At 44.8% G+C, this 24,265-nt stretch overlaps 1 protein-coding gene across 2 annotated transcripts in view; it reads left to right on the top strand.

Moving 5' to 3' along the window:
• Positions 1–24,265, top strand: part of LOC119972638 (adenosine deaminase-like) — a 61,305-nt gene extending 37,040 nt beyond the window's left edge. The window contains exons 8-12 of one of the 2 annotated variants that reach the window (XR_005462126.1): positions 1,001–1,102; positions 1,199–1,266; positions 10,986–11,115; positions 20,103–20,268; positions 24,026–24,265. Coding sequence is in view for 1 of the 2 variants with exons in the window: in XM_038809668.1 (XP_038665596.1) it covers positions 1,001–1,102; positions 1,199–1,266; positions 10,986–11,115; positions 20,103–20,207 (405 nt within the window). In the remaining variant the exon portion in view is untranslated. Of the gene's footprint in view, positions 1–1,000; positions 1,103–1,198; positions 1,267–10,985; positions 11,116–20,102; positions 21,375–24,025 lie in introns of those variants that run through there. The other variant, XM_038809668.1, reaches the window with a different exon arrangement.

Here is a 24,265-nt window from a genome sequence, read left to right as displayed (position 1 = left end):
CCCAGCAACCAGAGAATTCCGGCTGTGATCCCATTGAAAACTTGAAAAGTCTTCGCAGTGTAGGCACTGAGAGACCTTTCCCCCGATTAATGATCTAAAACTAGATTAGTCTACGGATAAGAGGTCAACCATTTGGGCTTGGATGAGGAGAAATATCTTCGTTCTGAGGGTTGCAAATCATTGGAATTCTCTAGAGCAGAGGGCTGTGGATGCTTGGTAGATTCAAGGATAAAATCAAAACATTTTTGGACTCAGGAGAATCAAGGGATATGTAAATTAGGTGGAAAAGTGGAGTTGAAATCAAAGATCAGCCTTAATCTTATTGAGTGATGGAGCAGGCTCAAAGGGCCGTATGGCCTGTCCTGCTGCTATTATCCTACATTCTTATGTATACTAGTACTCTTGTGTGAAAACCCTTGAAAGATAGACATCTTGTTGCATGCGGTGTAACTGGATGTCAATAATTATTACTGGAAAGCCTTTCTCGCCTTGAAAATGTAATTTTATATTTGTGAATTTATGGTCAATTCCACGTTTCCAAAAATAGTTTTCTTTAACATTTGTTTGATGTTTCATCTTCTACCTTAATCCCATGTGCAATCTTTATTTTTCTGTCTGTTAAATTATGTTTAAAGAGTGATGGATAATTAGTTCCTTTTAAACTGTCTGCTTTGCTGGCTGTGAGACTTCTTCACAGTCAGCACCTCCTCGATAACATCGCTGTCGCTGGACATCGGGAGGTCAATTGATTGGCGCCAGATTGAAATTAACATTGGGAAAGATGAAATCCATGGCACAGAGATGGTGATTTTTGTGGGTAGCTTTCTTCAAGGTCGGTGACAAAACGCGGTTCACGTCACCACTGACCACACAGTCAAGTTGCCCGTGAACAATTAACGCCCAAACAGATTTGCAAATTCTGAATATTCACCTTTATGATTCCAGATGGGCACTCTGAAGAGTAACACTTTTTTTTCAAATAAATGTATTACTTTGACAGGCTTTGGATATTCTAAAAGCAGAAAGAATTGGTCATGGATATGCAACCATTACGGATCCTGAACTCTACAAGGAAATACTACAGAAGAACATCCATATTGAGGTAATAAAAATGCTTTTGTAAATGGCAATTACAATAAACCCTGCAGTTGTATTGGAAAAAAATGTTTCAATTCATATTTTTATTTTTTATATAAAGGCATGTCCCCTTTCAAGTGTTCTCACAGGAGCATGTGATCCTGATTATACAAAACATTCAGTTGTCACGTAAGTCTTTTCGCATCCCAATTATTTAAAATTTATGTGGGGTTTCGTAACCATATTCAAAGCTTTACATTTTCCGCATCTAACCTCAGTGTTATGAATGAGTTTATACTGTAGAATAAGGCATAAGCTTATTAAAGGTCTAATGCCAGAGGACAGATGGATAATGAATGTTATTTCTATAGTCAAAAAAGGGGACAGAACATGTTGAGGGAATTATAGATCAGTCAACTTAACATCAGTGGTAGGAAAAAGAATGGAACCCTTGCCAGAAGGAAATTAAATAGCATCAATTTTAAAAGGGAAAATCTTGCTTGCCTGAATTTTTTGAGGAGGTAACGGAGAGAGTGGACACAGGTAATATGGTCAATGTAATTTATCAGGATTTTCAAAAGACATTGTTAAGGTGGCTTATAGACAAATGAATAAAGTTAGAGACTGGGCTTGTAGACTAATGAATAAGGTTAGAGACTGTGGAATCAGAGGACAAGTGGCAGAATGGATCGTCAGCTGGCTCCCAAGATCGTGTAGTTATTCAAATTTGCAGAAGTTGGAAAATGTTGTTTGCTTCACAAGAAGCAGTGCTGGGACCACTGCTGTTCACAATTTGCATTACTGGTTGGGACTTTGGAATCAAAAGTACCGTTTCTAAACCTTGGTTAGGTCACACTTCATTCTAAATGATAAGGGGTTGGATAGCTCCCACCCACCCACCCTCAGAAGCCATGATGCACTATGGGAAGGCTAAATAAGGGTCAAGTGGGACTGTTGCCTTTCACTGGGAGGAGATCCTGCCTTCTGGAGCTGCTAACCAATCCAATGCCTGGCAGCTCCATCAATTCTGGCAGCCCAAATAATGCACTGGTGGCTGCTGCCTGGAATGTAAGAGAAGTAAGAAGCAGAAATAGGGAGAGAAATCATTGACCCCAGTGCTTCTCCTGTTTCTCAACTACTTATTCCTCACTGCAGTTTAACCTTCCCCCTTATACATGCATGGTACTTTTTCACCTTTCAAAACTCACCAATCAATTCTCAAACAATTACAGAAAGCTCCCAGTAAAATTATAATAGGTCATTACTATTAATGTTAAGAGCAGCAATAATACAATGCACTGTTAGTTTGTGTTCTCCCTAGAAGTGATCCCACTGAGGCTTTTTAAGGAAACTAGTGAGCGCAAAAGTTACTTTAACTGCATTGTGCAATATTATGAATTTGACAGGAAGCTATCCCATTAGTTATGTATAGCACTGTGGAGATGAGGACGCCTCAGCCCTCCGTAACATGCTCTGCACATTGCACCATGTGGACACAGTGACAATAAATATAATTTGGGGAGAAAGATTCAAAATTGCAACTGAGAAAAAGTGCACAAGATTTTTTCCATTCTGTAGGAGAAAAGGAGTATCTTCTGCCTGGGTGCATGTTATTATTCAATATATTTATTTCTTACAAGGGCGTAATTGGGTCAAATGAGTCCTGAGCAATGAAGTGGAATGATTGAACAACATGGGTCTTCACTGTCAGTGAGAAGTGTTGGAGCCCTCGGGTGTCTTTGTGCGGCGCAACTTTTGAGAGACCACAGACTGATTGGTTCACAATTGTATATGTGGTTTCTTCAGCAAATCTGAAGACTCTGCTTATTGATGCTTCTAACTGCAATATATTTTAAATACCGCTATATAACACAATTTTATCACTATTTTAAGACCTCAAATAACTCCTATAAGTCAGCAAGTTAGAGTGGAATAATAGTAAGTGGGCAAAAGGACAAGATTGAAGTAAATGGAAATCATGTGCAGTGTAAAACATGACATTGATTTTAAAAATCACTGTGAGCCCATTGTGCACTCCTCTGCCTTGGAAACCTTGCCCCACAAAGCCTTCTCACTGTAAACTTTAATTAGCAACAAAATAAACAGAACTCCACCAATGATTCTCATTGTTGTTGCAAGATAATATGAATGACAAAAGCCATCTATCCCAGTTCATCTCGTCCATCCAAGAATGACATGCAAACAAGTGTATCAGGAGCAGGAGTAACCCATTTGCCCCTCCCCATTCCTGAATCTGCTATGCCATACATTGGGCACCATTTGACAGAAATTAAACCGAGTCCCATGTCAGGCGCGTATAGCTGGGTGTTTCCCTGTGCTTGCTGCGCCAAGGACGACCCCACTTTTAAATGGGACTTGGCTTCATTTCTGGGTCTTGGCGAGGACCGCCCTGCCGAGGCCACGCTTAGGCTTATTTCCTGCATTAACCAGCTCTACTTGCTTCCCAGTGCACTAAGAGATCTCTGAATCCCCCCCCCCCCCCCCCACCATGGCATTCGAGACCCCCCAATGCTCCAACTTACCACGGAGCGGGCTCTCGAGCCCTCCACGTACCACCTCATAGGGACACCCCTGGGCCAAATCACAAGCGTGGGCAAAATGCCACCTGCGCACCTTGGCACTGCCAGCTTCCTTGCCAGCACCACCTGAGCACCCTGCCAGTGTGCCTGGCACTGCCAGGATGGCACACCAGGGGCGGCATGTGGCACAGTGGTTGGCACTGGGACTGCAGCGCTGAGGACCTGGGTTTAAATCCCGGCCCTGGGTCACTGCCCGTTTGGAGTTTGCTCATTCTCACCATGTCTGCGTGCGTTTCACCCCCACAACCCAAAGATGTGCTGGTTAGGTGAATTGGCCATGCTAAATTGCCCCTTAATTGTAAAAAGAAAAATAATTGGCTACTCTAAATTTATTTTAAAAAAGGATGGCACCCAGGTTGCATTGGCAGAGTGTATAGGTGGTACTGCCAAGGTGCCAAGCTGGCAGTGCCACAATGTTTGTGGCATCGGGGGTGCCAGGGTACCACCCTTGCCAGAGCCTGATCACACGGGAGCCCCTGATCACCCGGGAAGAAAGAAATGGTAAAAGGCAGTTAAAATATAATGGGATGAAAACCAATTGTTCGAGGTGAGGTAGAGCTGATCAGCTGACCCATTTGTTTTTGTCCCATTTCATTTTAACTGTCTTTTACCATTTCTTTCTTAATATATATTCAATTCTCCCCCCCCCCCCCCCCAATTTTATCCACCTTTCCTTCACCTTTCTCCTCTTTGCTTCCCCCTTCCCTCCCCCCACATCTGCAGTTCATCCTCTTTTGTTAGTTTCCCTGCTGTTTGTCCTTTCATATCTTTTGTTCTCTTTGGGGACTGCCGTTAGCACTCTTTCCCCTTGGTTTCTGTGGCCATTAGCACCCGGTTTCCCTGAGTTACTGTGGCTATGACTCATCTTTCATTCTCACTCCACAATATAAATATTTCCATTTTCTCTCGGTTAGCTTTGACAAAGAGTCATCGGACTCGAAACGTTCGCTGTTTTCTCTCCCTACAGATGCTGCCAGACCTGCTGAGATTTTCCAGCATTTTCTCTTTCGTTTCAGATTCCAGCATCCGCAGCAATTTGCTTTTATCCAGGGTCTTGGACAGAGTGGGTTTGGGCAGGTCAGGGAAGAGGTGAGGGGTGGGGTTGGTTTAAAACTGTGGGCAGGTAAGAAGAAAGGGGTGTTCCATTTTACGGAGGCTACCCCCCCGAATCCACAAAGGGCAGCCCCCATGAGTAGTGCCACACCCCGAACTTCCTTTCTTCCCGCCCTTTGTATGGAGAATGTACAAAATCTGGCTGCCCACTGGTCCTAGACTCTTCCACAAGCAGAAACAACCTCTCAGCATCTACCCTGTCAATCCCCCCCTTGAGACTCCTGTATCAAGGTCGCCTTTTAATATCCTACTACAGCTACTTTCTTGCTCAGCTCTTCTACCTCTTGTGTAATCTAATTTTCTAGGTTCCGTGTGAATACAAATACTACGTTCTTCCTTTTTTTTTATTTGGTTATATGTTTTTCTCACTTTCGATCCCTACTCTCTTAGTTTTGAACCAGGATCTGGCATTCCTCGTGCAACACAATATTAGCAGGGTGCATAGTTCAGCAAATTGCAAGCATAAGATCATTGATTTTCTCATCCCACGATCAGAAAATGATGAACTGTCCATTCCACACTTCCTGAGAAGTGGCAGTCTCCTTTGGAAATGGTAGACCAAGTCCTATTACACAATTTCAAAAGTGGAAAAGACCCCAAGCCTTTCTACCCTCTGACCAGTGACTAAGTGATATGCAGCAGACTAAGTTTGCCTCTGATTTTTGTCACTTTATCCCACAGTGAAGTGGCTCCTTTAATCATGTCTCCTCTTGTGAACTGACAGGGTAGGTATCTGCAGCTTGGGTAGTGCAATATTCTTATTGTTCTTAGTGGAGAGTGATCATCATCCACTGGACCTATGAGGTATGTATGGAATTTCTCACATCCATACACGTTCCTTGTGTTGGCCAATCCAGTCTCAGCTAATGTTAGAGCTTTGGATGTAAATGCTTTTGGCTTTCCGTCTTGTACCGGGGTTGCTCCTAGTCCTTTTGGAGAAACATCTACTTGCAGATGATTGGTTACTTTCTGTCATAGTATAATAGACATGTCTCCTTCTATATTAATTTTGAATGTGACTTCGACCATGACTCCACATCTTCTTTCATCAGCTTCTGTAGGCTTGTTCTGTACTCCTGATATATCTGAAATGAAATGAAAATGAAAATCGCTTATTGTCACGAGTAGGCTTCAAATGAAGTTACTGTGAAAAGTCCCTAGTCGCCACATTCCGGCGCCTGTTTGGGAAGGCTGTTATGGGAATCGAACCGTGCTGCTGGCCTGCTTGGTCTGCTTTCAAAGCCAGCGATTTAGCCCTGTGCTAAACAGCCCCTGATATGATCTGATATGAAAGGGCTCGTGTATTGGAACAACTCAAGGAAACTTTCCAATTCTTGTTTATCTCTTCGGCTTGATTCTGTCTGGTGTGTACACCATTCTGAAAAACTGGCAATAAGTCACATTCACAATGTATTTGATTGCATTTAACTTTATCCCAGCTTTCCTGGTTCTCTCAATGGCTTCAGATAGATGAGAGTCATGATCTTTTATTGTCTACACTGTATATCAGGATATCTTCCGCTATGCTGACCGTTCCTTTGCAGCCCCTGTGTGTCTCGTCCACTTTCTGCTGGGACACATCCTGACTCACTTTCAAGCCATGAGGTAGATGCAGCAATTTGTACTGTCCAAAGAGTGTGTTGAATGTTATCAATAGCGAAGACTCCTCCACTGGTTTAACATTCCGGCAGCCATACTGACATCGAGCTTGCAGAAAGCTTTAGCCATTGCAAGTGTGGTCTGCACTCTTTCAGTGTTGGAATGGAGCAGCGATCCCTTTTAATGGCTTGATTAAGACCTTTGGGATCCCATCCAGTTGGCTTCCCTCTCACCGTGTTGGAATTTGCCCAATCTGCAGACTTTGTGACAGGGCGTCACCCCACCTCTATAACAAGTCATGTGGACTGAAGACAAATATTCTCTAGGCCTCCAAAGGTATATTCGTGTGAACAAATGATATATTCTTGTAATAATAATCCATAATAATTATTAGTGCCACAAGTAGACTTGCATAACACTGCAATAAAGTTACCGTGAAAATCCCCTAGTTGCCCCACACCGGCGCCTGTTCGGGTTTACAGAGGGGGAATTTAGAATACCCAATTCACCTAACGAGCACGTCTTTCGGGACTTGTGGAAGGAAACTAGAGCACCTGGAGGAAACCCACGCGCACATGGGGAGAACGTGCAGACTCCGCACAGATAGTGAACGAAGTGGGAATTGAACCCGGGACCGTGGCACTGTGAAGCAGCAGTGCTAACCACTGTGCTACCATGTCACCCCCATAGATACAGAGCATTTGAACAAACAATGTTACGCCCTCTTCTTAATAATATAACCTATCATAAACAATTCACATCAAGGTATGTTAACCTATTCCCAGGGATATCAAAGCTTTTAAGGACAAATTTTAATAACACTTCCTCCCATAATGTCAGGAAAGGATGGTTTTTGTCTAATCCAGATGTTCTGCCCTACAGTAATGGTTAATCAATTAAGACATTTAGTAAACCAAAACCTAATAATACTTGTTTTTTGTTTAAAGATAAACTGCGACGCTGAATTCAAGCTCCTGAGCCCCACCCATTTGGTTAGTTATTCAAAGCTGACAAGCTCTCAGATACGCAGTGTAATTGAAATAAAGACAATTCCTTGAACACAGACTTTTCAATATATTTTAAAGTAATTAAGTCATCAACACCAGTTCCTTACAAACAGCTGCCTTAAATATTAATTATACCACAAGCAGAAATTCAAACTGATCTGTTACAAGTGGTCAACATATAATCCATAATTGTTACTTCAAACATCAAACCCTAGAAATTAGTAAACTCCTCATCATCTTCCAGGGTATGGATTTAGTTTCCTGCCCATTTGCCCAGTTGCTTTGGTTTCTCTTACAGCACCTTTTGTCTTCATTCTGCACTTATTTGGCAGCACGGTAGCACAGTGGTTAGCACATTTGCTGCAGGGCCCCAGGTTCGATTCCCCGCTGGATCAATATCTGTGTGGAGTCTGCACGTTCTCTCCGTGTCTGCGTGGGTTTCCTCCGGGTGCTCCCACAGTCCAAAGATGTGCCAGTTAGGTGGATTGGCCATGATAAATTGCACTTGGTGTCCAAAAAGGTTAGGTGGGGTTAGGGTGAAGGCGTGGGCTTAAGAAGGGTGCTCTTTCCAAGGGCCGGTGCAGACTCGATGAACCAAATGGACTTCTTCTGCACTGTAAATTCTATGATAATTGACCTTTCCACAAGCTCTGCAGATTGATCCATAGGCAGGACATTTTCCTGTCTGAATTCATGTGGTCGTCTACAGCTCCTCAATGTCTTTCCGCCTGGTGTATGTTCTTTTGCTCCACTGTATCAACCTAGCTCTATTTCCCTTGGCTTTACTGAAGGCAGTAGTCGGTGTCTTCATCTCTCTGCCTGCGGCTTTGTGTACTCTGGCAGTGTCTGCAGCCTGCGATATTATGGGATTGTCCTGTCCAATTAGCACTTTCATTAGCTTTCCACCTGTGCCCTTAAACTTGCAGAAATGGGCTCGCCTAATTCCTGTCTGAGGCTTTGTATTTTATACACCTGGAACTGATGATTTGATTTTGGTTGAGGACCCGCGCTGAATTTTTCAAAAATCTTGCCTGGGTTTCTGTTGTCCTTTTTCAGTAAGCTGCAAGCTTGTTAAATAAATGTAATCCTATATCTTCTGCCCCACATTTCTAGTTCCTGTTAAGAATGTCAATCCACACTTCAGTTTAAACTTTGTAAATGCCTCTATGATATCATCATCTCCCGAGTGCATTATGGGCTGTAACTGTGTATTTTATGCCGTGCTGGTCAAAATTTTGTCTTTGCACGACTGACTCCGATTTCCTTCTGGCACTGTGTGCTATCCGGCCCATCGAGCCCACTCCTGCACAAACCCACATACCCCTGGACATTGAAGGGGCAATTTATTTTTAGCATGGCCAATCCACCTAAACTGCACGCCTTTGGACTGTGGGAGGAAACCAAAACACGCAGACATGGGGAGAAAGGGCAAACTCCACACAGACAGTCACCCTAGGCCACGTTCGAACCCGGGTTCCTGGCGCTGTGAGGCAGCAATGCAAATATGCTGCCTAAAACATTTAATTGCCATCATTAGATTCAAACTCGGGGTGGGGGGAAGTATTACCCTGGGTCTCTGGATTAAATTCCAGTGACAATACTACTGCTCCACCATATCCCATATTTGCCATGTTGCCTTGCATAATCGAAGGGCTGGTTTGAACTGGGTCTGTTAGACATCACATGACACTCTAATGCTGTATTCATTATGACGCCCTGGAGCACTTGTAACAATTCGTTCATAGCCTGAGCCAATCTATTTGGGAGAGAAGGCAGTAAACACTTCTTCTTTTACAAAAAAGGTGATCGAACTGTGGATCTCTCTTCACAAAAAGCAATAGGATGTATCTTAAAGCCTGAGATCAATAGATTATTGCTAATCAAGAGCATTAAAGGATTTGGAACTAAGCTAGGTGGATGTAGTTAGGACATTGATCACCTGCGACAGGAGGCACAGCACACTAGAAACTGTAATATTCATAAGTGGATTGTATTATAGAGTGTGAAATTCTAAGACCAATGCTGACAAATAATATTTTACACCAGTGTTTTTCATTGCAGCTTGCGACCCGCGGGTGGGTGTCGAAAGGGTTGCGAAGCGATCGGTTATGTCATTCCCGTGGTGGTCCTGATCGTGGGAGAAGGGTGGCACTGTGACACAGTGGTTAGCACTGCTGCCTCACAGCTTCAGGGTCCCAGGTTCAATTCCAGCCTCGGGTGACTGCCTGTGTGGAGTTTGCACTTTTTCTCCGTGTCTGCATGGGTTTCCTCTGGATGCTCCGGTTTGCTCCCACAGCCCAAAGGTGTGCAGGTTAGGTGGATTGACCATGCTAAATTGCCACTTAATGTCTAAAATGTTAGGTGGGGTTACTGGGTTACAGGGATGGATTGGAGGCATGGGCTTAAGCGGGATGCTCTTTCCAAGGGCTGGTGCAGACTTTATGGGCTGAATGGCCTCCTTCTGCATTAAATTCTATGATTCTATAAGTGCCCAATAGCCGCTAATGGATTTTACATCGAGAATGGTGGCCGCTGCTGCCTTTTAAATGGAAATAAATGAGGCTGTGTGGAATCATTGGCCAGAAATGGCAGCAGAGTGCAGGTCATGCGCCCAGCACGCATACTAACATCAAACGCCCTCTCGGTATCTTTATTTGGTGCCAAATCGTGGAGAAGACTTGCTTCCATTTCCCAGCTGCTGGTAAGCAAGACACGTAACTGTGAAGATGAATGAAGAGATGGCCAGAGACTCAAATAGACAGTTTAACTATTGGACAGGATCTCACAACAGAATGTGCTGAGAGAGTTGCTCAGGAGATGACAAAGCAATGATAGTGTTAGCTCTGTACAGAGCTCAGGGCCTTTGGTTTGTAGCCTACAAAGAAGAAGCCAACTCAGGGACACAGCGGTATAAAGATAATTTCCTGAGGTATGGCTTTGTCAATTGTGTCAATGAAAATAAGGATGCAAAGCCCACGTGTATTGTATGCAGGGAAGTACTGGCAAATGAGAGTGGAAGTTTCTGATTTTGAAAAAGAAGTGGTGGGTGAAAAAATATTTTTGAAGGGCGACCCCAGAACCCATTATTAACTTAGAACCACTTCCAAATTAAAAGATTACATTGCTGCAGCTGACCTGTAATACCACATTAAAAACATGGCAAAAGCCCATGATGCTCTCAGCATTCTGATGTAGCATCTCCAGGTGTATCCAGTGCTGAGTAAAACATGCATTTTGTTGTAATTGTCCTTCACGACAACCTACATGTACAAGGTTGGATTTTCCATTTTCATAAAGGTGAAGACTGCATAAAGAAATTGGCTGAAGCATGCACCTGATATGCGCAGTGCCTGCTCCTCCTTTGAACTTTAGTCAAGTGATATTGTGAGGAATAAGTAGGATCCCATTTCACATTAAAGGTAAGCGAACATGGTGTGGGTCACGAAGGTCGGCAAGTGTGGATCCCAAAGGTTCGTCGGTTGCCAAAAATGGATCCCGGGGGGAAAAACGATTGCCAAAATGTAGTAGCTTATGAATAAATGAATTTCCATCTGTTAGGCTAATTAATGGAATTGTATTTATTTTACAGGTTCCTGAAAGATAAAGCCAACTTTTCACTCAGTACAGATGACCCATTGCTTTTCAATTCAACGATTCACACTGATTATAATATTGCGGCAGAGCACATGAACTTCACAGAATTGGATTTCAAGACAATGGTCAGTGGGAACAACTTACTGATAAATACAAGTTTATTCCATTACTTATTTATAGATTCACATGATTGACGTGCAACTTTAGGACGATAATACCAACTGACCAGCTGGTTGATTAGATCAGTTGCTGAGATTGTGGTGCAGTGTGACATGGTGCAGATACAGTTCCCTTCCATAAGCAGAGCAGTGCCACACTAGCTATGTGACCACAGACATGGTAACCAACCAAGCATCCAAAAGAATATTGGTGTTGTGCTGATGTTCTAGCCCATGACTTTTGGCATTGCTTCCGATTTCTCTTCCCGCACCTAGTGGTGCATTAAGGCAGACCTTCCTCTGTTTCTATAGCTAGTCATTCCTGGAACAAGTCACTAGTTTTTCGCCAGAGGCTTATAGCTTGAGGGGTGTTGTTCCACATCAAGCACATCTGGCCAGGTATTTCTCCTGGTCTTACCGCCAGCTATTGGCATGTTTTGGCAGGTTGACACTCGAACTTTTGGCCACCAAGTCCTGGGTGGGACTGGGACGTCAAGACCTCCTTTGGCATTATTTACAGCAGCTTTATTGCAGTACAACAAGGAGCTAAGGAGCTGTGTAAATTTGCACAGTAGTTCACAACACAACAGAGTACTCTTTTTTATCTTCAACAAAACTGATTCTTTTTTAAAACAACCAGGTAGAAAACTGGAGTCTGGCTGGATGCTGACTGCTGGACTAGACCCTGTCTTCAGTACATACAATGATTTGCCAGACAACTGCCAGTGGACTGCTGGGGGAATACAAATGCAGCCCCCACCAGATCACCAAAGATCAGGGGCTGGATTCTCCACTTTGCGATTACAGAAACGAGAATCACGATCGGGTGGAGAATCGGGTAAAATAGGAAAAAGTCCATTTTGCGCCCTGCATTGGTTCCGATTCCATGCTCCAGTCCTTTGCTGGCAGCGATATTGAGGTTTGTACCCTACACTGGCGGACCCATGCACAAACATCATTTGCATGGATTTTAATATCATTAGCATCTTGGACATTTAATGTACCACCCCTCCATGAAGCTCTGCCCCTCGTGGGCGTGAATGTGTGCAATATTTACAAGCGGGGCCTTGGTGCCATGGCTGCTGAGGGGGAGTGGGAAGCTAAAACAAACTCTGAAAAAACCTCAAAGATTGCTGTGGGGGTAGCAGTCCGGGCCAGGGACAGTAGCAGCCATATCCATGTACTCAGGATGTCCCCCTCAGGATCGTCGTGGCCAGGCTCAGTCCGCCATTGCTGCAGTATGTGCTTTAAACACACCCCTTTAGTGCTACTCCTGGCTGTTCACACTGCTGAGTGCTGCCTGTGTCCTATGAGAGCCTCTGGTTATCTGGGAGCCTGCCCATGGTGCCCCTCTGGACATTGTCATTTTCCAGCTGATTCATCAAGGGGATGGGTGTGGCCGACCTCAATTAGGGGCCCACCAAGTTTTGGCACTCCCCAGAAGCGCTGCTCCACTGCAGAGGAAGCAAGGTATTAGCAGAGCTCACCTCATGCAGGGGGCAGCTGCACAGTGGCCTTTGGAACCCTCCCTGATTCTCTGCCCCTCTCACGGCAGAATCCTCACCAGTGACCCTCACCCCTCAGCATCACCAGCTGTCTCTTCCTGGTGAGGCTGGCAGCGCTGACTGCCTCTGCCATCAACCTCTCGGGTGCTGTTTAGGAGGACAAGCTTGAGTCTGCGGCACACCTTGCAGAAAAGGGTGTTCCTCCTCTCCTCACTGGCTTGGAGCTGTGGATCCACCTCGGACTCCCAAACCTGGGGGGAGGGGTAGACAGGACTTCTGTGAGCCAAGTCACCTTGGTGGCTGCAGTGTGTGTGCGGTAAGTGGAGTGCTGAAAAACATCCCCAACTGTCACTCGCTTTAACCCTAACCCTGGCAGCAGTGGTTACAACACTCATTGGGCCGGGGATTGCTCTCAATCCGTACCGGCAGAGTGCTGGCTTATTTGCATATTCTGCACCGCTTACCAAATAGCAACCCCAACGGAAGTTTGAATCGCACGCTAGTCAGTCCTGCCCTCAACACTGTCTCGAAATGGAGAATTCCGGCCCTGATGTGCAGTTGACAATGACTGATTCAACCAGTTATTAAAAAATCCTCAAATGCCACAGCGTATCATTGGGAATTTCCCTGGGAGTCTCTCCATTGACTTCAAATGACATGGTTCATCCTTTATATGGGCCTAACAGTTTGATTGATTTGTAAATCTTTTCTGAATCCCTCTTGATGCTGTCCAAGATTTGTCTCGCCGCTAATTTCAGTTTTTGGATTCCTAAAAATGGTTAACAAAGCACACTGTCCTTTTCATTTCCATCTGGTTTAAAAGTACCGTTTATACCTTTAACTTTCTTCATATTTTAAGTGATCCATGTTTTGTGATGCTTTTTAAAATTAATTATATGTTCTGATCCTACCTGTATATTAGGTTTAAATGCATTCTATTTTACTTCTGCAGATCAATTTTAATGTATCAAGTCCAATTAATGTTGCCTATGAATTTTCTTTCCAGCAATAAAAACTGCCTTTCCCAAGTATTATAATGTGGAGATGCCAGTGTTGGACTGGAGTGGGCACAGTAAGAAGTCTTCCAACACCAGATTAAAGTGCAACAGGTTTGTTTCAAATCACTGGCTTTCGCAGCGCAGCTCCTTCCTCTGGTGAGTGAAGAGGTGGGTTCCAGAAATACATCTACAGACAAAGTCAATGATGCAAGACGATACTTTGAATGTGAGTCTTTGCAGGTAATTGAGTATTTACAGGTCCAGACAGAGTGACTGGAGAGAGGGATAATCACAGGATAAAGAGGTGTGAATTGTCTCAAGCCAGGACAGTTGGTAGGATTTCACAAGGCCAGGCCAGATGATTTGGGGGGGTGGGTGAATGTAATGCCGCATGAACCCAAGGTCCCGGTTGAGGACGAACTCGTGGGTGGAATTTGGCTCAAAGTTTCTGCTCGGCGATTCTGCGTTGACTTGTGCCCTTCAGGCCGCATTGGAGAATGCTTACCCGAAGATCAGCGGATGAATTCCCTTGACTGCTGAATTGTTCCCAGACTGGAAGGGAACATTCCTGCCTGGTGATTGTCATGTGATGTCCATTCATCCGTTGTCACAGCGTCTGCATGGTCTCGCAGCGTCTGCATGGTCTCGCCAATGTACTACGCCTCGGGACATGCTTTCCTGCAGCGTATGAAGTAGACAACGTTGGCCAAGTCGCATGAGTATGTACGACATACCTAGTGGATGGTGGTCACACCTTAATGATGGCACCCATTTCATGATTTGGCACATCTTACAGAGGTTGCCATGGCAGGGTTGTGCGATGTCGACAAGGCAGCCTTCAGGACAAGTGACGACGCAGAATCGCCGATTTAATTACCTGCAAAGACTCTCATTCAAAGTATCGTCTTGCATCATTCACTTTGTCTGTATATGTGTTTTTGGAACCCACCTCTTCATTCACCTAAGGAGCTGCGCTCCGAAAGCTAATGATTCGAAACAAACCTGTTGGACTTTGACCTGGTGTTGTAAGTTTTATAAAACTCATTGTTGTTCCTGACTTCAGCTTTGATCTTGGTTTGATTTGAAACTATCAAATCCATAGACTGGCCCAGATTTTGTTGCCAAATCAGCACTTGAGTTTATTGTGACCCGCTGTATGAATTTGTATATCACCAGGAAATGAGGGAGTGTGGGGATGATACCTGTGAAGTTGAAATCCCCACAAGTTGCTCGATGACATGAAAATTTAATCTTGTCCTTAATCTCCCTGCACTTATATATTAAGGGCTGGAAGGTCAAGAGAAGCATCCTGACCTGAAAACCCCCAACTTCTTTAAAAAGGTCTCTGCCCACCGAATTTTCACTGCTGGAGGTCGGATAGAGCCGGGCCAGGCCTGAGGTGATGATGCGAGCAAGTGGATTTTGAGATCAGCAAGCTTGGAATACTGACCTCCAATCACTGGGAGATTGCCCAGTTTTAATGAAGAATTCAGACCCTAAAACTTTTACCTCTCACTCCCTGAACCTCTCGCACCTCCTGTGCCCCCCATGTTAACTCCTGGTTCTCTCATATCCCACATTAACCTCTCCTTGCCCTCTCATATATCCGCCATAGTCTCTTTTTAAAAATGTATTTTACTACAAACATGTATCAGTGGACAAACGCCCCGGGAAACATGCTTCCCTACAATCAACTATACAGTCTGTACAGATTTTTCCTCTTTTTCGTCCTCCCCCACGGTGAAATAAGGTCACAAACACCCCACCTTTCCTCAACCCCCTTCTGAAGAGCCCCAAAACTCATACTTTATCTTCTCCAATTGCAGGAAGTCGTACAGGTCACCCAACCATGCCGCTACCCCTGGTGGCAATGCCGACCGCCACTCAAGCAAAATTTGCCAATGTGCAATCAGAGAGGTGAAGGCCAAGACATCGGCCTTCCTCCTCTCTTTGAGCTCTGGCTTCTCTGTGACCCCAAATATCGCCACCAAAAGGTCCGGATCCACTATCCTGGCTAAGACTGCAAACACTCCTGCCCAGAATATTCCCAATTTTTCGCAACCCCAAAACATGTGCATGTACTTCACTGGCCCCTGCCCACACCTCTCACACTCGTCTGCTACCCTGTGAAAGAACCCACTCATTCTCACCTGAGTCATAGGCACCCTTGGCACCACCTTAAATTGTATCAGGCTCATCCTTGCACATGAGGAGGTCCCGTTTACCCTTCGCAGTGCCTCACTCCATGCTCCCTAATTGATCTCCCCTCCCAACTCCGCTTCCCATTTCTCTTTGATCTTCACCACCCGCTCGCCTCCCTGTTTGCCAGCCACTTGTGTGTATATATATCCCCAGTTCTTCCCTCCCCTTCCACATCCGGGAGCAGCAGTTGTTCCAGCAGGGAGTATCCCGACAACCTAGGGAATCCCCTCCAGACCAAAGTCCCTAACCTGCAGATACCTGAACTCACTCCCCCTCGGCAGCTCCACCCTCTCCCTTAGCTCCTCCAGACTGGCGAACCCTTCCTCCAAACACAGATCCCTCGCCTTCACCAGTTCCACTTCCCTCCACCTCCTGTATACACTATCCATCTACCCTGGCTCAAACTCATGATTCTCGCACAGCGGCATTAGCACCAATATCCCTTCCACCCTAAAATGCCTCCTCAGCTGATTCCATATCTTCACTGTGGACTGCACCACCCGGCTCCTTGAATACCTACTCGGAGCCATTGACAACACTGCCGTATATCCTCCATAGTCACCCACCCGGTCTCTACTATGGGAAAATCCCAAGAGCAATGCCTTTGAAGTGGAAACCCTTCTCGCAATCTAAAAGAGTTGTCATTAAAAGACACTTCTTACTGAAAAAGATTCTTATTCCAAAAAGTCATAATAAAAAATTGAATCCCCTCAAGTGGTCAACTATTGTAAAAATACAGCTCTAATTCACTTCACATTAAGAAAACCTCTTAAAAATATTGGCCAACATATGAACATAGCCGCCCAATTAAGTGCTTCTGGAGCTTTTGAAACTCGGCCAAGCAGTCATAATGGGCTCAGCTGGATTACAAAACCATTGTTTTCTGTGGTACAAAATCATTAACATTGAAACCTATTGAAATTGCAAAAATAGGTGCCTGTGGTTTTTCCTGAAGCTTCAACAGAAGGCCTGCCAATGAGTGCATTCTAGCAGCATGTGTCGAGGTTTTAAAAAAAATTCTTAATTGAAAATTGCAGACTACGTTTCCCATTCTATAGGGCTGGGGATTTAAATCACTTATCATGACACGCAAGCATTCCCGTTATCCAGGTTCAAACATATTATTACGATCCTGGACCTGACACCAACGGTGGCTAGGATACTGGACAGAAACACCAATATTTTTGTAAGTCTGTGAAGCAAAGGTACCTCGCCCCAGGAGTAATTTCAAGCAAAATAGGGATATAGTATATGAAAACAAACATTATTACTAGCACAGTTTTAAAATATAGAATCCCTAAAGTGCATAAGGAGGCCATTCGCCCATCAAGTCTGCACCGATCCTTCGAATGAGCACTCTTGCCCATTTACAAGTGTCTACTTCTACCTGTCCCTGTCATCCCATAACCTAACCTGCACATCCCTGGACATTTAAGGGACAATTTTATAGCATGGCCAATCCAGCTAACCTGCACAGCTTTGGGCTGTCGGAGGAAACAGGAGCACCCGGAGCAAACCCATGCAGACACTGGGAGAATGTACAAACTCCACAGTCAGTCATCCAAGGCCAGAATTGAACCTGGCACTGTGAGGCAGCAGTGCCAGGGACCTGGGTTCAATTCTGGCCTTGGATGACTTTGTTCAACATTACACAAGAAAATAGGTTGCAATTATCCCTTAAATAATGTTAATCAATACAGTGACACAATAACCCTTAACTGCTATCTTTATATCCACTCCACAACGCGACAATCTCTGGTCACAATCCACTTTTAAATACAGTTAGCAGTCTCTTGATGTAAAGAGATGTCTTAGACACTCCACCTTGACCAGGACAGATCTTTTGAGACTGCTTGAAAGAAACAGACCTGACACATTGTCAGAATAATGCAATATCTTTGGCTGTATTCTTCAGATAACTTCTCACCTTCTAGCTGAAAACTTCAACACCTGACTACATCAGGCCCTGGCTCCTCCCATTAACTGCATCATATTACGTAGCTGAACACACTGTCTCTATCTACTCACCAGGGAACCCTCTAAATATAAATAAAAGTCCATTCACCCCAAATCTTTACAATTCTTTAATTGCACCTCTGGCTCCAAAACGCCTAGCTGCCTTTCAAACTAGGAGTTGTAAAAAACATGACTGCAGCAGTCACACACTAACCGAGGCTTTTTTTTTAATAAACATTTTATTGAGGTATTTTTGGAATAGAAACAACAACAAAACAGACTACATGAAACCATAAACATAGTGCAAAAACCGTTTACCTTTCATTCAGGTCCCATCCTTATTAGCCCCCTACTCTAACCTAAACTACTCCACCCCCCCCCCCCCCCCCCCCCTTCTGCTGACAATTTTCTGTAAGGAAGTCGACGAAAGGCTGCCACCTCTGGGTGAACCCTAACAGTGAACCTCTCAAGGCGAACTTAATTTCCTCCATGCAGAGAAAGCTAGCCATGTCCGATAGCCAGGTCTCCGACTTTGGGTTCCTCCATGCTAACAGTATCTGTCTCTGGGCTACCAGGGAAATAAAGGCCAGAATGTCTGACTCTTTCTCCTCCTGGATTCCTGGATCTTCTGACACAACAAAAATCGCCACCTCTGGACCCACGTCACCCTTGTTTTTAAAACCTTGGACATGACGTCCGCATACCCTTGCCACAATCCCCAAAGCTTTGGACATGTCCAAAACATTTGGACATGGTTCGCTGGTCCTCCCGCGCATTTTGTATACCTGTCTTCTCCCCCAAAGAATCTACTCATCCAGGCCACTGTCATGTGAGCCCGGTGAACAACCTTAAATTGTATCAGGCTGAGCCTGGCACATGTTGCGGATGTGTTGAATCTACTCAACGCGTCTGCCCATAGACCATCCTCTATCTCACCTCCCAACTCCTCCTCCCACTTACGCTTCAACTCCTCGGTCTTCATCTCCTCCGACCCCATAAGCTCCTTATAGATGTCCGAGACTCTCCCCTCCCCTACCCACTCTCTGGAAACTACCCTATCCTGAATCTCCCTCAGCGGCAGGAGCGGGAAGGTTGCCACCTGTTTACGTAGGAAGTCCCGCACCTGCAGATATCTGAATTTGCTTCCCCTCGCCGGCCCAAACTTTTCCTCCAGTGCCCCCATACTCTGAAAGCTCCACTCTATGAACACATCCCCCACCTCTCAATCCCTGCTCTCCGCCTTACCCAGAACCCTCCATCCATACTCCCCGGGGCAAACCGGTGGTTATCACAATTTGGGGCCCAGACCGATGCTTCCACATGCCGCCTCCACTGGCCCCAAACACTCAGGGCCACCACCACCACGGGGCTGGTGGAGTACCATGCCAGCAGGAGTGGCAGAGGTGCAGTTACCAATGCCCCTAGACTGGTGCCCTTACAAGAAGTGCCTCCATAAGCACCCATGCTGACCCCTCCCCCACCACACACTTCCTGATCATGGCTATATTAGCCGCCCAGTAATAGTTGCTAATATTTGGCAGCGCCAGCCCGCCCTCTCCCCGGCTCCGCTCAAGCATTACCTTCCTTACATGCGGGGTCTTGCCTGCCCAGACAAAGCCCGTGTTGACCGGCTTAAAAAGGACCGCTGAATAAAAATGGGGAGACATTAAAATACAAATAGGAACCTCGGGAGGACCGTCATTTTCACCATTTGTACCCTCCCGGCCAGCGACACCAGGGGCGCGTCCGATCTCCAGAAATCGTCCTTCATTTGGTCCACTAGCCAGGCCAGATTCAATTTATGCAGCCAGTCCCATTCCCGCGCCACTTGGATGCCGAGTTACCTAAAACTTCCCCCTACTAACCTAAACGGCAGCTCGCCCAGTCCCCCCTCCTGTCCCCTCGCCTGAACCATAAACATCTCACTCGTATCCATGTTTAGCTTATACCCCGAAAACCGGACAAATTCCTCTAAAAGCTTCATGATTTCCTCCAATTTCTCTACTAGGTCCGAAACGTACAGAAGCAGATCATCCGCATAGAGCAAAACCCTGTGCTCTCCCCCAGCCCCTTGAGGCTCTCAGAGCAATTGCCAATGGCTCCATAGCCAGCGCAAACAACAATGGGGAGAGGGGGCATCCCTGTCTCATCCCCCGGTGCAGTCTAAAATAGTCCAAAGTTGTCCTGTTCGTAACTCAGGCTTTTAACCCTTACTGCACCAAATACATATAATATAATATATCTGAATTTCCTACATTCGTCACAACATATTCATTTAATTTTTGTTTTGCAGAATATCAATGCAGCCTCCTCTAGTTTCCTTTGTCCAACGGAAAAAGAAGAGCTCCTTAATCTGTTGCATACAGCATATGGAATGAGTAAATGTGCTTGCTATTAAAAGTTTATTAAGCTAACATTCCATGTTAGTGAGCAGCACATAGTTAATGGCTTCAATCAAGGTATGTTTTGCTCTTCAATACAGTCCCCACTGCTTGTTGCGGTCCTGTTTATGTGAATGTGATATGCTCACTGTAAATGTTGGCTGGTGTAACAAATGGACAGTTATACATGACAGAACATACAGAGGGTGATTCAGAAGCTTGCACTCTCAAACGTTAAACCTGTCAATCTTGCTGAGATTAATGCCCTGCGATTGTCTGCTGTTTGCACCTAGAATCTGTTACCTCCATTTTAGTTAAATTGAATCATACTAATTGAGAACACTTTTTACAAAGCTTAAAACTAAGCCTGAATGTGTCAAACTCAGCAGGCCAGAAAGAAGGGTTCACTAACAATGGCAGAAGTTGTGGACATCAAGGGGGATTAAAATTTGATGGTAATCATGAGGTGTAAACAATTGCTCGAGTTGCCTGGAAAATCTGGTCTGCTTAATAAGGATTAAATGGTGCCTTTGGAATTAACGTCTATCACAAGAGAAAATGCTTACTTTTTTCTTAATCTCCAAAAAGCATTCCAATTTAAGAGGGCAGACTTACCTGCATATTTTCCTGAGAATTTATATCTGATAATCTAAGAATGTATCTTCCGAGATGACAACAGTAAATTGGAAGACTATAGTTAATTCAACCCTGGTGAAAAGGTTGGTTCGCTACTAAAGCCTAGATTCTCTTGAAACTGTCTTGTGGAATAACAAAGCTCAACTGATACCTTGAGCTACTTATTTTTATATAATCTTTGGTTGGTACAGCTGTTTTGAATCTTACCAATACCAAGAAAAAGTATTAAATGTAACTGCCTATCACTATTTTCAAATTGAAAGTAGCTGTGGGGGTGCATCTCAATTCACATATCATGTGGACTTCCGGGAATGGATTCCAGATTGGTAATACCCGAGTTCCTGGAGGGATATATATATATATCCCTTCATGTACCTGGCATAGATCCGGAGGTACATAATCGACAGTGATTTGTTTTTGTGGTGCTCATTGTTAAGCAATGGTCTGAAATATGTCAATGGAAGTCTGGTATTTTTAAAAAGCTGACTAGCTTTACTTTTTATTTAAATCTTTATATTCACCTCATTTTCATCAAACAAACAGCAAAAGAAAAACAAAATGCCAATCCCAAAGAACAACAGCCCCCTCAATATATAGTCTGATACATCCATTCGTATATTCCAAGTATAAGAATAATCTTTATCATCACAAGTAAGCTTACATTAACAAAGTGAAAATGACTGTGAAAAGACCCTTGTCGCCACATTCTGCCACCTGTTTGGGTACACAGAGGGAGAATTCAGAATGTCCAATTTAACTAACAGCATGTCTTTCAGGACTTGTGGGAGGAAACTGGAGCACCCGGAGGAAACCCACGCACACACTGGGAGAATGTGCAGATTCTGCACAGACAGTGATCCAAGCTGAGAATGGAATCTGGGACCCTGGCGCTGTGAAGCAACAGTGCTAACCACTGTGCTACCATGCCGCCCACATGTTAACAACAAAACAGAGAAAAAGTGAACCCCCCCCCCCCACTCACTTAGTGTTTAATGGCAAAAAGTTCCCAAAAGTGCATGGTAAACAAACCCCCACCCTCCCGCCAAGCTCAAATTTCGCCTTCTCAAGGGTCAAGAATTCCAGTAGGTCCCCTGTCCCACTGAGGCACCAGGTGGAGAAGCTGACCTCCACTCCACAGGAGCCGCCCCGGGCAATCAGCAAGGTGAAGGCTAAAACATCTGCCCACGCACCCACCTTCAGCTCCGGCTGGTCCGACACAATGAAAATGGCCTCTAGGGGACCCGGTTCCAAGTCCACATGTAGTACCCCCAAGATGGTGTAAAAGACCTCCCTCCAATACCTCTCCAACTTCGGGCAGGACCAAAACATGTGTACATAGTTTGCAGGGCCCCTCCCATACCTCTAACAGACATCCTCACCCCCTCAAAGAGCCGGCCCATCCTCACCCTTGTGATGTACACGACCTTCAATTGAATCAACCCCAACCTCGTGCATGAGGTTGAGGCATTCACCCTTCGTAGCACCTCACACCATAAGCCTTCTTCCATAAACTCTTCTTCCCACTTGAGCTTGCTAGCTTTATGATGTATTGTTGGTTAACATGCATTCTCTGATGTGAAATAATTTGAAAGACTGAAAAATGTTTTAACAGTATCTTACAAGTTTATGGCCTGAGTTACCAATGGAAATTGGTTTATTAAAATTTACTGAAATTATTAAATGTGTGTGTCTACAGTCTAATTTCATTTATTAAACTCAATTATTAGAATTCTAAAAATGAAGTGCAGCACGGTGGTACAGTGGTTAGCACTTCTGCCTCATGGCGCTGAAATCCCAGGTTCAATGCCGGCTCTGGGTCACTGTCCATGTGGAGTTTGCACATTCTCCCCATGTTTGTGTGGGTTTTGCCCCCACAACTTAAGATGTGCATGGTAGATGGATTGGCCACGCTAAATTGCCCCTTAAATGGAAAAAGATTAATTGGGTACTCTAAAAAAAAATTTTTTAATTCTAAAAATGTTTTATTGTTCAGCATTAATTCACTCCATTTATCACACTTCACGGTCTAGCATTTGTAGAAATTGTCCTATATCTCATGTCTCAGAATGCTTGGTGTTTACTGTTGCCTTTTGCAGTTACAAAAATACAATGATAACGTACCAGTGATCCATGTAGTCGGTCTCAATTATGAAATTGAAAGTGTGGGTAGTATTTTCTGCTCATCCACACACCAGAGTAGGCTGGCAGGGGCAGGGGATAAAATTGGGTGCCATGGCAGTGCCATGTTCTCAGCGCTTGCCTGCTACCACTGGAATTTTGACAGTGGTAGGGGAGATGTCGGATGGCCCACCTACTCTGATGCCAGTTGAGGTCCTTAAGCCTATTAATGGCCACTTCAGAGCCACCACCTCCTAGTGGCCTGTGCAGGTCTCTGGAGGTGGGGTACCCCATGCGCAACGGAGACCCCCTACCATCCCTCCCCATCAATGGATTCCTCTTCCTCATCTGTTTCCTCCTCTGCCTTCCCGAACCATTGGATTGGCCAGCAGTTCTTAGAAGTGTGACTTTCCTGGTCAAGTAGAGGCAGGTTTGCTCATGAGCGGCCAACCACCTGCAAGTAAAATTCCCCCCTGTAATTGATGGAGCCATTGCTATTTCAACGAGGGTGACATTTTATGACTACTTATGAGCCACAATTCTTACACTAACGCACATTTGTGTGTGCCTTTGGCTTCACTCCCTTTACCTGACAGAAACCAGGAATGTTTGAGGTAGCGATGGAAGCAGTTACAATGGAGTGGGGGCTTAACCTACCTAACCACGTTCTAATTAGGGTCCTCTGTAAATATGCAAAGCCATCAATTTGACTATAGCGGTCAGTCTTTGTCAGATCAAATCTGCTATGGTTAGGTAGAAACAATGTTTTTTTAGGTGGGCCAAGATGTACCAATATCAAACTAATACTCATAACCCAAATAAAGTAAATAACCTGGGCGTCAAAGTCTGGGGTACTCTGCATTCCAGAGGCCGATTTCCAGTTTGTACACCCTCTGCGTTCACCTTCATTTCTAGCCCCCCCCCTCCCACACACAGACCGCAACCAACCTCACTCCCTTCCCCACCTACCTCGCACCACAGAACAGAAGCCATAAAAATGCACAAATTGATCATTGCATTTTCACTTTTAAAAACACGCCTGTATGAATAATTGCTGAAATCCAAGCTTCCCTCTTGTCAGAATGACGGTAAAGATGGTCAATATTGTGGTGGGAGTTTTCAGGTGAGCAAACCTGGAACTTGCTGATGAGCAACGAGATGGAAAATTCAGCCGATGACATCACTGCAGCACAGCCCAGTGCAGGGCAGAATGAGCCAGTCCAGTGCAGGGGAAATACTCCAATCAACAAGATGCGTATTTTGCCATTCAGTATGTTTCATCAAAGGTCAAAAATAAAAGTTAACTTTCTTCCACTTGCAA

The sequence above is a fragment of the Scyliorhinus canicula genome, chromosome 10 (genome assembly GCF_902713615.1).
Source record: "Scyliorhinus canicula chromosome 10, sScyCan1.1, whole genome shotgun sequence".
Taxonomy (NCBI): Eukaryota; Metazoa; Chordata; class Chondrichthyes; order Carcharhiniformes; family Scyliorhinidae; genus Scyliorhinus; species Scyliorhinus canicula.
Note: the sequence above shows the minus strand (reverse complement) of the source record. Positions and strands in the feature narration are given on the sequence as shown.